This window comes from Lagenorhynchus albirostris, chromosome 1 (genome assembly GCF_949774975.1).
Source record: "Lagenorhynchus albirostris chromosome 1, mLagAlb1.1, whole genome shotgun sequence".
NCBI lineage: Eukaryota > Metazoa > Chordata > Mammalia > Artiodactyla > Delphinidae > Lagenorhynchus > Lagenorhynchus albirostris.
The window spans coordinates 115,370,959-115,384,635 of record NC_083095.1 but is presented as its reverse complement, the minus strand read 5'-3'; the positions used below and the strand labels follow the sequence as shown (position 1 = coordinate 115,384,635).

The following is a 13,677-nucleotide window of genomic DNA, read 5'->3' as shown; positions in this document are numbered from 1 at the left end:
AAACACCTTAGCTTTAATTAACAGAAAATTAATAAGGTGGTCCCTTATTATTTTTGTTTTAAAAAATATTTTTATCATTTTCTTTATATCTCTATAAGGTGTCGTCGGGGAGTTCACAAGTGCATTGAGTGTTGTTCTGAAATAAAAGATTTTGCAAACCATTTTCCTACATATGTCCACTGTAGTTTTTGCAGATACAACACTAGCTGTAGCAAAGCCTATGTGAATCATATGATGAGGTAAGATGAGTTAAACATCTATAATTACCAATTAAAATTACAGTTCAGCAAGTTTGTTTTTGAAAACAGTTATCCTATTAGAAGTCAGTTTTTCTCTTCTAAGAAAACTTCTAAGATGATTCCTGGCACTATTTTTCAACATAGTAATTCATGAAGTTCCTGGAAACTCGAATTTTAAGAACAGTTAGACTAATGAAATTAGGATAGGTTTGTTAGGGAAAATAGTTTTTCTATGGGAATTTTTTTTCCTGTAGAACTTTCAAACATGGTTACTTCCAAAGACAGAAAAGTAAATGTTTTAAGTATATTTATGAAACAAATACATGTAATCTCATGAGTGTTATTCTCTTCAAAGCAGTCACTTTGAGAGATTCCAGGGTTTTCAGTGATGTTAGAAACTTCATTGAGTCTGTTTCTCTCTCTCTTTTTCTCTGTAATGCATCTGTCTGTCCATCCATCCATCAAGCCATGTCTCCTTGCATTCATTCAGTGAAATGAGAGACTATTTCAGTCATGATGCCATTGTTGGAATTATTTTTCTTTAATTCATTCAACTTAGATAATTAGAGTATTCTATGCAGAGAGAGCCTTCATAGCCTATGTTATCTTCATTTGTATCTCATTAGTTGGGGCATCCTTCAGGATGGATTTTTATTTTTTAAAAAATAGTCAAAAATTGGGACTTCCCTGGCAGTCCAGTGGTTAAGACTCTGCGCTTCCAGTGCAGGGAGTGTGGGTTCCATCCGTGGTCAGGGAACTAAGATCCCACATGCCACGTGGCGTGGCAAAAAAAAAAAAAAAGAAAAAATAGTGACAGATTATGAGAATAAAACATTTAAAAAATAAATAAATAAAATTTTAAAAAATAGTCAAAAGTTGTTCAGATATAAGCCAGTTAGGTTGATTATTCAAAGTGAGGTTCTGTTTTTTCAAAAGTTAGAATATGATTAATAAAAGTGATTTTCTTATAGATCAAAACATGACCTCTGTGTTACTTTCTGGTCATTATCAGGTACTCCTTTCAAGGACTCTCCCACGTTTCTTGATGGCTCTGGCACCTCTCTCACAGTTTTTTAACCCCCTTGATGACTAGCCTGACATTATGGTAACTTGACTTCTTTAGTGCCAGTGCTTTACATCACCTTTAGACTTGTACCCCCTTTCTTACCACAGTACTATTTTAATCTTGTCATATATATTGTTCATTTCTTTTGAATTCCCATTTCCCAATGACTTTCTGGGCTCTGAGTTCTTTTTCCAGTCCAGCAGCACCTGTCTAACTATAGTCATCCTCACCCTCAGGGTCATCTGTTTTGATTGCTGCTTTGTTTTTGTTCTAGAATCCTTTACACATTTAGTCATGCTTACCTGGCATAAAGGCCAAAGACTTGACCATCTTCTTCTGAACTTTATGCTCAATTCTAGACCCCCAAATAGTGCTTGATTCAATCAACTCTGACTCATGATCTTTAACTTGAATTGGGTCCTATATTTTTAAATACTTCTTTATTCTTACCTACAGTATCTGATTAAACATTTTTTTGGTACTCTAAAGATTTTATTTCGGATTCTCTTAGTTATTAACATGGCCTACAAATACACAGTTCGAGGTCATCCTTTTAATTAATCTTTTCAGCCTCAAATTTTTTTCCTGTTACATTTATCCAGGCATTAATCTCAGAAATCAAACATGTTCTACTTCTCCAAAGTTAACCCTGCCCCTTATCTCCTCTAGTTCTTCCACAACTTCATTCAGTTAATTTACAACTTCATCTTCTATCTACCAGGTTCCTTCTGCTTACAGATGATTTCAGGTATTTTTTTTAAGATGAGGGAGACTTGTCCTTACTCCCTACTTTCCTTATCTCTTGTCTTCTTATTACCATGAACATTTGTAAAAAGGATTTGTTACTAGCATATTCGTGATTCATTTCTTTACCTTTTAATTTGAGTATCATCCTCACCTACCAACTAACACTGCCCCTTTAAAGATTATCAAGTACTGATCCCCGTATTTATTCACTTTTTTCACTCTTACTACTCTATGACTTCTTTAGAGTCATTGTTGTCACTCACTTTTGAAACTGTTCTCCTCAGCTTGTGTTTAACCGTTACACTATTTTTCTTCTTCCTTTTTGCCTACTCCTATTCATTGCCTTCCTTCAGCTCTTCTCGCCTCCTTACATTTCCTTTCTTCGTAATGTAACCACTGTCACTTTTACCTTTCCACTTTGAATCTTCCAGTTTCATTCCTTAGTTTCATTCCTTTAACCGTTACACTATTTTTCTTCTTCCTTTTTGCCTACTCCTATTCATTGCCTTCCTTCAGCTCTTCTCGCCTCCTTACATTTCCTTTCTTCGTAATGTAACCACTGTCACTTTTACCTTTCCACTTTGAATCTTCCAGTTTCATTCCTTAGTTTTCCTGAGATCTAACTCTGTATTTCTAATTATTTCGTGTTTTGTTTTGTTTTTACCTTTGACTCATTGGCATCTAAAAAGAACCTAAATAAACCAAACATTATCATCTTTCCAGAATTCACTTTACTACCATCCAATACTCTTTCAGGGCATCATTTGTGTGAATGTGGAATACCAGCTGGAAAAAATTCACTGTTGCAAGTATCTTAAGCTTGTGAAGTTCCCTTGATCTGCCACTGTGCATCATGGCTTCCTGAGACAACACCTTCTGCATTCTGCCTCTCTGCCTCCCACCTACTACAGTGGACTACACCTATAATCCATTTCCTCTAAACCAGGCCCCGGCCATCCTTTCCCAAGTGTACTTCTGTGTGGAATGTCTCTTGTTCTTTGACAAATGTATGGCTCCCCAAATACGGCCTTAATTCTGCCCTTAGTTTATAGGGGAGCAAATCGGAAAATATTTTGTGTTTTCCTAAGCCAAGGGTCATTCTACTCTTCCCTTTCCCATTATCATAGGCTTCTCATTTGTCCTATAAAACCTCCACATCCATTCTATTCTAAAACATTCCCAGTTAGCCCAACTCCCTTCTACCCTTATCCCAATTCCCAGTGAGCCCCAACCCTGCACTTCATTGTCAGGACACACAATCTTACTCATGGTTAGCCTCATGTGGAACTGAAAGCTTCCACTGCCACTCTTAGGGTTTGGTAAATCACTTTTCCTTTTTCTCTACTTCATATGTACCCTTGCCTCAGTCACTGCCTTAGGTATCTCCCATTGAATGGCCCAACCACTACTTCTTCCCAGTGTGAATTCTTGTTACAGGCTTGTACAGAAACTTCATTTTCTCCAGAGGATGAGTCCCTTAAATCCCTATCCCATACTACCTCTGTACTCTCAATTGGTCTTTTCCCCTCCAGTCTCAGACTGCTCTTCTCCAGAATAAACTTTCTCCCATACTCATTTTTGACAAGTGGCTTTTCCTTATTCTTTGTTAGTCCCTGGAATACCCCTGTCCTTCCTTTCACTTTACCTTCTTTGAAGTGTCTGATCACCACAACCACTCACAGGGATCATTCCTTGCTTTGAGTTGTGTGCCATTCATCTGTTCTGCCTTTTGTTATGTTTGTTCGTATGTGTATTATCTCCTTGAGAAGAAGGGGCTCTTTGTATTTACCATGTCACCAGCACATTACAAACAGCAAGTGAGAGTCATTATTGTAATTATAAAAGAAAGGCTCTAAATAAAATCTCAAAAGAGGATATTAAAAAATCTTATGCAGTTGGAGCATTTTTGGAATAAGACTCTTACAAAGAAGAACATCATTAAACATATAATTTTTAAGTGATTTTTTAAAGAAGTAGCATTATTTGGGTTTGGTTGTTTAAATTATTGCACCCTGTTTGCTTATAGCCTTTAGGTAGCAGTAGAAGTCACCTGAAAAAATGAAAATGCATTACTGTGTAACATTGCTATTATTCTTCAACATTATGTATAAGAAAGAAGGCTTTTTTCTCTACATGTAATAGAATTAAGGTAACAGCCATAAGTACCTAATATCTCCTTTTGTAGCAGAGCTTACTGTTTGCTAAGAAGTGTGGTAAGCTGGTGGTGAAGAATCTGACAAATCTGGATTTGAAACCAAGCTTCACCATTTATTTATTACATGTGTGACTTTGGGCAAATTACTTAACTGATTCCCATTTTCCTTTTCTTGAAGAGAAAGTTACTGTGATTATTAGAGGAAATGTACTTAAAGTGCTTAATAAAATGATTTGCACTTAGGAGATATTCAAGTAATTTTAGGTATTATTTCTAAATTGTCATTATTCAGTATCGTAAAGTCCTTGCCTTTAATTTTCACAATTTAGTAGGAGAGATACATTTACCTAGCTTAATGTGATAAACAAATGACTGTGAGAGCCCAGAGAAGGTAACGATGAATTCTTTAAACAAGAAATGAGAAGGTATTGTATAAATGACATTTCATTTAGGCTTTGAAGGATGATTTAAAATTTTTCCAAGGAAAAAGAAAGCTGGTATAACAATTTGTTCCTATATAATAATAAGACAGATTCCTGAATTAATTTTTATAGGATATGCTTTAGTTCATTATATTTTTTATATAGATTTATTGGCACTAAATAATAGTCATTAGAAAAACAGTTAAGATTATTGTGATGGCATCATAAATGGTCTTCTGTCTACAACCCACCCCTTCGGCCCTTTTCCATTTCTTCCTTTCTTTTGTTACTAATATCTGGTCAGGATATTTTTTGGCCTAAAATCCTTTACCTTCCTAATATTAATAGGATGAAGTTCAAATTTTCTGGAGAATGTAAGACCTTTTAATATCTAATTCCTAACTACTTTTCCAAGAGCCTTCAACTCTTATTTTCTTTGCTTTGCCTGGAGTAAGTCAGTATATGGAGCTTCCTAACTGAAATGTACTACTAATTGTGCTGACTTCTCCATTTACCTGCAGCTTTCCCTCATGCAACCACAAAACTGTGTGTGTGTCACTGTTGATGTTTATCCTGTGATAATGAATATATATTCACTTGTTTAGCATATGTTTATTAGGCATTTATTCTGTGCCAGATGCTTTTTGACAACCTTCCCCCCCCAAACCCTGGACCATGAACTCTAAGGCAAACAACCTGCTTTATTGTATCATCAACCTCCGTTTGGTGTCTTAATAGTAGGCATACTGTCAATATTGTTGCATAGTTTTGTATTTTTTCAGAGGTAAACTTTTTACTTGTATCAAAGCAAGATGGTCAAAGGGAGTTTTTTTTGCCTCTAGTCTTATTGAGGTATAATTTATATACAATAAAATTCATCTATTTTTAGAGAATAGCTTAATGAGTTTGGTAATTATGTATATATAGTCTAAGTAGATGGTGAATTTTCAAAACCTAAATTTTAATGTTATGTTTTACTGTATCGTAATAAAAATCTTAACCTTTTTTTTTCCTTTATTAGATTATTTCCCTATTGTTATTAACTTTACACAGGTCTATTAGGAAGAAGAAAGGTAGTTTTTTTTTCCCTCTGTTGGTGAGCTACAGATCCACTTTTCCGTTCCTATAATACACAAAACTAGAAGAATGGAATTTGTGTAATAAATATAAATAAAATGACAGTATAAGTCTTTTTTTATAGGTAGGGAACTCTAAATTAAAACTGGATTCAGACAACTAAAATTTTAAAAGTACCAACATTTTAATAAGGTGCAAGTTATAGACAGAAATGGAAGCCATCAAAAGACCCTAAAACGTAATTTTTTCCTCTCCTCTTACCAAATAAAGAAACCGAAACAGTCTGTTGAGAAGGAAGAAAGCGCTTTTAAAAGTTACTTTTAAATCTCATTAAAAAAAATAATTTACTTGGTTCACATTATTTGGGAATCAGATAAAATCTGGGACACACTCTGAGGAAATACAGTTATGTGCACAAATTTTTGCATATTATTTCAGTGGTTCCCAACCTCTTGATGGTTTCTTCCTAAAAAAACCATTCAATTATTTTTGTCATGTTATGCTGAATTTATAAACTCTTTAGTAGTAGTTATCCCCAGATTGAAGAAATAAGTATTAAAAATCTTCTGAGAATGTTCTCTGGGGATTATAACTGGTCAGAGTATTTCTTTTCCCATACATACATGCTCTGCTGGTGATGGTTGCCTTGTATCTGAGACTTAGAATTGATTTGGTATGTTGGCTCCTTTAGGTCTATCATTGCAAGCTGCTGCTCCTCAAACTTTAGCTTGCATAAGAATTACTGAAAAAGTTTGTTAAAACAGATTCCTGGGCCCCACTGCCAGAGATTAATTCAGTTGCTGTGTGGGAGGGTGGGGGTCACAAGACTTTGCATTTCTAAATAAGCTCCCAGATGATGCTCGTGTTACTAGTCTATGACTCCACTTTTATCTGTGCTAAGTAGTACTGTGCTAAGCCGATCCTGGTTTTCTAGTATAGGAAAGCTTTCCTTATCAGATTTAAAAGGGTGTGTAAAAGCTATCAGCATCAGCTACAAAGCTTGGTTAGGGGTTTTCTGTTCTGTGCTTAGGGGAAGCATTGTTTTAGCTCAAGAGTTCTGCTTTAATTTGTTTTTTTAAAAAAAACCTCTACTAGTAATTGCAAAGAATTCTAAATGTTTGATTTTACAAATCCATTTTACAAATGCCAACAGTGGCATTTAGCTCAACTACTGTTAACTTCCAGGATAATTTGGAATCTACTCCCCTTCCTCAACACAAACATGTTAAGTTGGTAAAGGATTTTTAAAATGATTCTTATTGGTAACCATTCATATTATAGCAAAAATGTTATTAGCAAAACTTTTAAATTGTTTTCAACTCTTAACAGTTGAAGAAAATAATTTGACTTGCTTTACTTTTTTAAACTCTTGAGTATTTCCTTTTTTTATGTGAGGGTGAGGTGCTGATTGTATAAGAATATGCTTAGTGAAATACATTTCACTAGAAAATAAATAGATAAATAAGAATGTAAGCTAAAATGCTGAATGAAACAGGGATGATGAACATTATATTATTATTTATATCATAATATTTTATTCAAAACTAGAGATTTAAGTATAGACTTGATATATAGCTAATAAATTAATATGACTTACTGTATAGTAAAATTAATAAAATCTGTTTTGTCTCTCCCAGCTTTCATAGTAATCGTCCAAGTAAAAGGTTTTGTATCTTTAAGAAGTATTCAGAAGATCTCAGGTAACTAGTTGATCTTTTAAATTTTTTTCTATTGAAAAATTATATGACTTAAATCTTTTGTATATAACATTTTTATTGAGATACAGTTCATATACCATGCAATTCACACATTTAAATTATACAATTAATAGTTTTTGGTATATTCACAGAATTGTGCAGTTACCACAGTTAATTTTAGTACGTTTTTATCACTTTATAAAGGCACTCTGTACCCGTTAGTGGTTATCTCCATTTCCTTCCAATTCCTTTCATCCCTAAGCAACTACTAATCTACTTTCTGTCTATTTAGATTTGCCTATTCTGAACATTTCATGTAAATGGAATGATGAAATATGTGATCCTTTGTGATTTGTGTCTTCCATTTAGCATAATGTTTTCAAGATTCATCCATATTGTAGCATATATCAGTGCTTCTTTTTCTTATTGCTGAGTAATATTCCATTGTATGTATATATGATAGTTTGTTTATCCATTTAGGTTATTTTAACTTTGAATCTGTTATGAATATTGCTGTTGTGAACATTTGTGTACTCATTTTTGTTTGGACATGTCTTTTCATTTTTCTTTAGTATATATCTAGGATTAGAATTGCTGGGTTATATGGTAACCCTATGTCAAGCCTTTGAGGAACTGCCAGAGTGTTTTACAAAGTACCTGATTGGTCTGTATTCTCTCGCTAAATTTGTTTCAGGGGTGACCAATGGTGTCAAGATGAAATCTTCATGTATTTACACTGTAAAATGAGAACAAAAATAGGGCTGTCCAACAATATTTGATTTAAAAAAAGATACCTAAAATATGTAGTAAAGTGACTAACACTTTTTCAGTTTTGAAGTAAATTTCTTAAACCACTAGAATTCTTGAAATTAGTATGTAGTCTGTATAATTCTTTTTCCTTTTCAAATTAAGAGAAGTGTACAACTTGCTTACTGTGCAGAAAGAACTGTTGATGAATATTTCTGAAGACACTGAGAATTTGGTTTTACCACACACTTAACTCAGAATTCACTGAGCACCATGTTTTTCATATTCTTCTGAATTCTTTAGACCCCACTGCTCTTTATTTTTGCTCATGTCACCTTTGCTACCTGAAATATCAGTATGTTTGCTGCACCAAGCTAATCTATACAGATAAGGTTAACCAATAGTTGTTTTGATATTTTGGGTTAGTGGAAAAATGGAAGAGGGGATGATATTATGTCTCAGGACCTTTGTACTTATTATTCTCTGTGACTAGTTTGCTCTTTCCCAGATTTTTGTATGATTAGCTCCTTTATCTCCTTTGGGTCTTTATTCTGATGAGTGAGCCTTTCCTTGACCACTTGATTTAAAATTATATCCTTTCTCCTGTGCTTTACCCCAGTGCTCTTTATCTCCTTTTTATGCTTCATTTTTCTCTGGATTATCTTTTATCATCTCATTCACTGTATATTTTGTTTATTTTCTGTGTCCTCTCACTAGAATGTGTGTGGTTTGGATTTTTGTCTATGCCAGGCATTGATAGTAATTAGGCACCCAGTAAATATTTGTTGAATAAATTAATGTATGCATTGAAAATGACTTATGTGGACAATAGGTCCCATCTATGATGTTGGACCAGTAGCTCACAGGGAGAGAAAAATTTGGTTCAGTTTTAAAAATATATTAGTACTAATTTTAAAACATTTACTGAATTCAAGGAAATAGATTAAGCTATATTAGAGGTTGCCTATACTGAAAATTTTTATAAGAATGAAGAGTTTTATTGCATTCAAAAGATGAAATTTTTGATTTTCACCTCACTGTTGTTAAGCTCATATGTGTGTTTGGTTTTTAAATGAATCATATGATTTTAAACCTCCGGGATGTTTTTCTCTCAACTTGAATAAGTCTCAGATTGAAAATTTGCCTATTTCTGTGAATGGAACATAGAAACTTATAATTGTATAGAACAATAATTTTTGTAATTATTCTTTTATTGGAATGGAATATTTGTTCTTTAGCTATTTACTGTGTATCTACTAGGTCTATAATGTAGCAGATCCTGTAAAGATAATAGTAATAATGAAGAAGTCTTGGAACCAACCTTCAGAGAATGTACATTTTATTGGGTGGGAGAAAGGAGGTGAATGTAAATAACCACAATAAAGCAAGAGGGATTTTAATAAGTGCAATGATGGTTGGTTTTTTTCAAAGGGGAGCGAGATTACTTTACTTGGAATGATCTACATAGGTGTTAGTTTACTTGGCTTTAAAGGATGAGTATTGTTTATACTGATAGAAGAGGTACAGGTGCATTTGAGTTGGAATAACATGAATAGAGGTGCAGAAATGAAAAAGTTGAAGGCGTACAGAGGGGGAATGGTAGTAGTAAATGAATGGAGCATTGAAGTTATAGTGGTAATATTGAAATTGGGGGCAATAGTTTTGAGCTTAGAGCCAGATTGTAAAAGCATTGAAAATAAGGCTAAGGAGTTTGGACTTATTTTGGAGGGCACTGGACAACCTTTGATGTTTTATATAGAATTGAATGAAACTGAAGGAAGGTTGAATTTCTTCTCACCTTTAACAATAGGGTGAATTATAGATGCATGAATCCTATTGATTAGGACTTTTGTGGTAGTTATGAATAATCTAGTAAGGACTTGGGTTAGAATGGTGAGATAGTATTATATCATCTTTAAGAAACTGGGCTCTGGAATGAAAATGCTTGATTTCAAACCTGATCTTGACCTTTACCAGCTCTGTGTCCTTGGTACATTACTAAGCTAACTCCATCCTCTATTAAAAAGGTGATAAATTATAGCATCTACCTTTTATGGGTTGTTTAGATTTAGATGAGATGGTATGTCTAAAATTGTTTGACTAGCACAGAATAAGTACTCAATAAATTGTTGATATAAAATGCTTGACATACTGACTGTTTAAGGAAGAAGAGACAGAGATAACTATAGGTTGAGCTTTATTTTCAGAGGAAATGGCATCATAAGAAAGGCCAGTCAGGATAAGTTAATTTGGGAAGGAAATACATGATTTTAGTTTTATGAAGGTCAGTTTTTTATGTGCCAGTATGACATCTAGGGGAAAATATACAGCAGACTGTTAGACTAGAGCTTTAGGGGAGAAGTCAATCTAAGGTATGTTATTTGTTTGTATTTGTATATTGGTAAAACATTTAAAATTTTAACGTATGTGATGAACTTCAGAAATGTATTTATGCTTCATTAATAAACTGACAATAACAATGATCACATTACATGATCTATTTTTTTTCCACCTAAGCAAAAATAATTTATTAGCAGGATTCCAAAGACCCTCATGGACCCCTAGAAGGAAGAGATACAGCCAGAACATACGAGGGAAACAGAAAGCCATCAGTCACTAACATGGCTTCTTTCTAGTCTGACCTGCTGAAGCAGGATGATTTTGTCTGTTATTTTCTCTGGACATGAGTTCCATTCTCCTTTCTCTGTGTAGACCAGCTTTCTCTGTTGATGACCCAAACATAGTATTCCTAGCTTCCCACATTTTCCCAGATCAAGAAATGTGATTATATATCCCAATTACAAATCCCTGTTCAGAGAAGGCTTGAGTTAGACATTCCATCCCTGGTCCAATTAACTATGTCGAGTGGAATAGGCATTTAGCTCCTTACCATTGAGACTACTTTTAGTGTCTGTTGAGGGCAGTTTGTTAATAGAAAAAGACTGTAATTATTAAATTTAAGTATTTAAATCTTAACTTTCCTTAAGCTTAAAAATATTCCATTTAGAAATCTAGTACATTTAATAATCACTTTCGGGACTTCCCTGATAGTGCAGTGGTTAAGAATCCGCCTGCCAAGGCAGGGGACACGGGTTTGAGCCCTGGTCCAGGAAGATCCCACATGCTGTGGAGCAACTAAGCCCGTGCGCCACAACTACTGAGCCTGAGCTCTAGAGCCTGCGAAGCACAACTATTGAGCCCGCGCACCTAGAGCCAGTGCTCCACACAGGAGAAGCCGCCACAATGAGAAGCCCACGCACTGCAAGGAAGAGTAACCCCCACTCACCACAACTAGAGAAAGCCCACGTGCAGCAACGAAGACCCGACGCAGCCATAATAAATAAATAGATTTATTTTAAAAAATCACTTTCAAGCGGGCCTTTAAATAATGTTTGATAAAGTTCATTTAAGCTGAACAGACTAGAATTTTTTATTTTAAAGTCTCATTTACACTTCAGTTACCTTTAAACAATGTAACATCATTTATACATTTAATATATTTGATTTTCTTTTAAACAGCTCTTCGGATGCTTGACCCCAAGCTCCCAAGTGCTTAACTCTAATAAACATAATAAATTAAACACAGTGGCTTTCTAAGTTCTCTGAAACTTTCACATATTTTTGCAGGCTTAATATTTTAAAATAAAACTCAAAGCTAAAAGTTTAAACACATTTTAAATTAGAGTCTTAAGACCAGTTTTACATACTGTAATACGCCAGTTATGTTTAAATACTTCAAATAGCAAATGCTGCACAGTTTGATCCAATAAGCATAAAAACTATTTGTGAATTCAAAAAAAATGTATTGATGACTATGGGAATTGCTTTCTAACCTTTTTGAAAATTTGTAATCATTACATATTTAAGAACTACAGTACTCAGTGAAGTTTTGTTAAGGGAACAAGTAGTTTAGGTCCAGGCAAGTGGGCCAGTTCAGAGTACTGGGATGCTGAGGAACTCAGACTTTGGACTTCAATAATGAATTAGCTACTTCAGTTAATTCAGTGTTATAGGAGAATAATACCAACCTTGGATGCTTGTGGTGAGAATAAACTAAATAATATATAGGAAAATCTTTAACACATAGTATACAACGATAGCAGCTACGACAATGATCTATTTTTAAAGCGTTCACATTTCTAATTTTTTCCTCACCTAGAAAACACTAGATAAATGTTCCATTAGAGCACAGACTGTATTTTTTGGTCGTCATTGTATTCACAATACAGTACACTAGTAGTACAGTATGTGTAATGACAGCCTTAGTAAATATACACTGACTAATGTATATATTGTACATTTATATATACTGAACTCTTGTTTTGCAGATGGGCATAGGCACAAATAGACTGTGACTTGTCAAAGTGACCCATGTTGTTAGTGGAGCCAAGACTGGACTGTAGGTCTCTTGACTCTTTAGTCTTCAGTAACTGGTATGAGAGAGAAAAGTTTATAAAAGCAAAAATACTTTCTGTAAATAAATGGTAGTATAATTTGAATATGACTATGACATTTTCTAGAGAATCATTTCAGTTATATCAAGTTTATATAACAAAAATTGGAATGACAGTTATGACACAAAAAGCAAATCACGGAAAAGTATTCATTGAACTGGTGTGTGGATTTTCATAAAAGATAAAAACATTTTCTTTTATACTATTTGCTTTGTTTTTTATAGGGGCATTACTCTAGTGTGCCTTAATTGTGATTTCCTAACTGATGTTTCTGGCTTAGATAATATGGCTACACACTTAAGTCAACATGAAACTCATGCTTGTCAAGTTGTAATAGAGAAAGGTACGTATATAAAATTGTTTTACTTTGGATTTTTGATATTTATTCCGGTATTATTGGTCAGCCACAGTATGTGCTCTTTACTAAATCGTTTTTCTCATTCATCATATTTCATATGCTGTTTTAAATATAATACTTTTCTTCTAATTTCAGTTTCTGTTTGTATCCCAACTTCTGAACATCTTTCTGAGTAAGTGTAATTTTTATTCAGTGCATTTTACTTTGATGGATTTTAGCACTATTGCATTTTTAAATGTATCATTAACAGAAATGAAAAATATTAAAGTATTTTGTTTTTTTTTTTAAAGCTGCTTGTTGAAATAGGTTCCTGCTCTATGGAGCTCGTGACCTGGTGCAAGACAAGTTGGAATTTCCTAAGTTCAAAGTTCTGAGATGTTTTCTTACACAAAGGCAGTTAAGCAGCCAAGTTCATGACACTAGCTCTCATTATTCAGCTCTTTTCAGCTTCAAATGGGACTAGATTCTTATTCCACCTTATCTTTGTGTCAGGTTGACATATCTTAACATACGTTTTTTTTTCTCCAGTTGGCTCTCTCCAAAAATAACTTTTGTTGCTGTGGTCATTTCTTACTTTGCTTAAAATAATTTGTGTTTTTCTCTGCTGTACTTGACTTCAGAATAATATGTTCCAAATGATATGGCTGTTTGTCTTTTTGTCTGTTTTGTCTGCTTTCTTAATTTCTTATAAGTCTTAAGTTTTTTAGGCCAGATG

The 13,677-nt window shown here is 33.9% G+C and overlaps 1 protein-coding gene across 3 annotated transcripts in view; it reads left to right on the top strand.

Moving 5' to 3' along the window:
• ZNF280D (zinc finger protein 280D) overlaps positions 1 to 13,677 on the top strand; it is a 106,821-nt gene that overhangs the window by 55,095 nt on the left and 38,049 nt on the right. For all 3 annotated transcript variants that reach the window (XM_060150587.1, XM_060150604.1, XM_060150595.1), the window contains exons 14-17: positions 99 to 239; positions 7,344 to 7,406; positions 12,829 to 12,947; positions 13,098 to 13,134. In XM_060150587.1, coding sequence (XP_060006570.1) covers positions 99 to 239; positions 7,344 to 7,406; positions 12,829 to 12,947; positions 13,098 to 13,134 — 360 coding nt within the window. The remainder of the gene's footprint in view (positions 1 to 98; positions 240 to 7,343; positions 7,407 to 12,828; positions 12,948 to 13,097; positions 13,135 to 13,677) is intronic.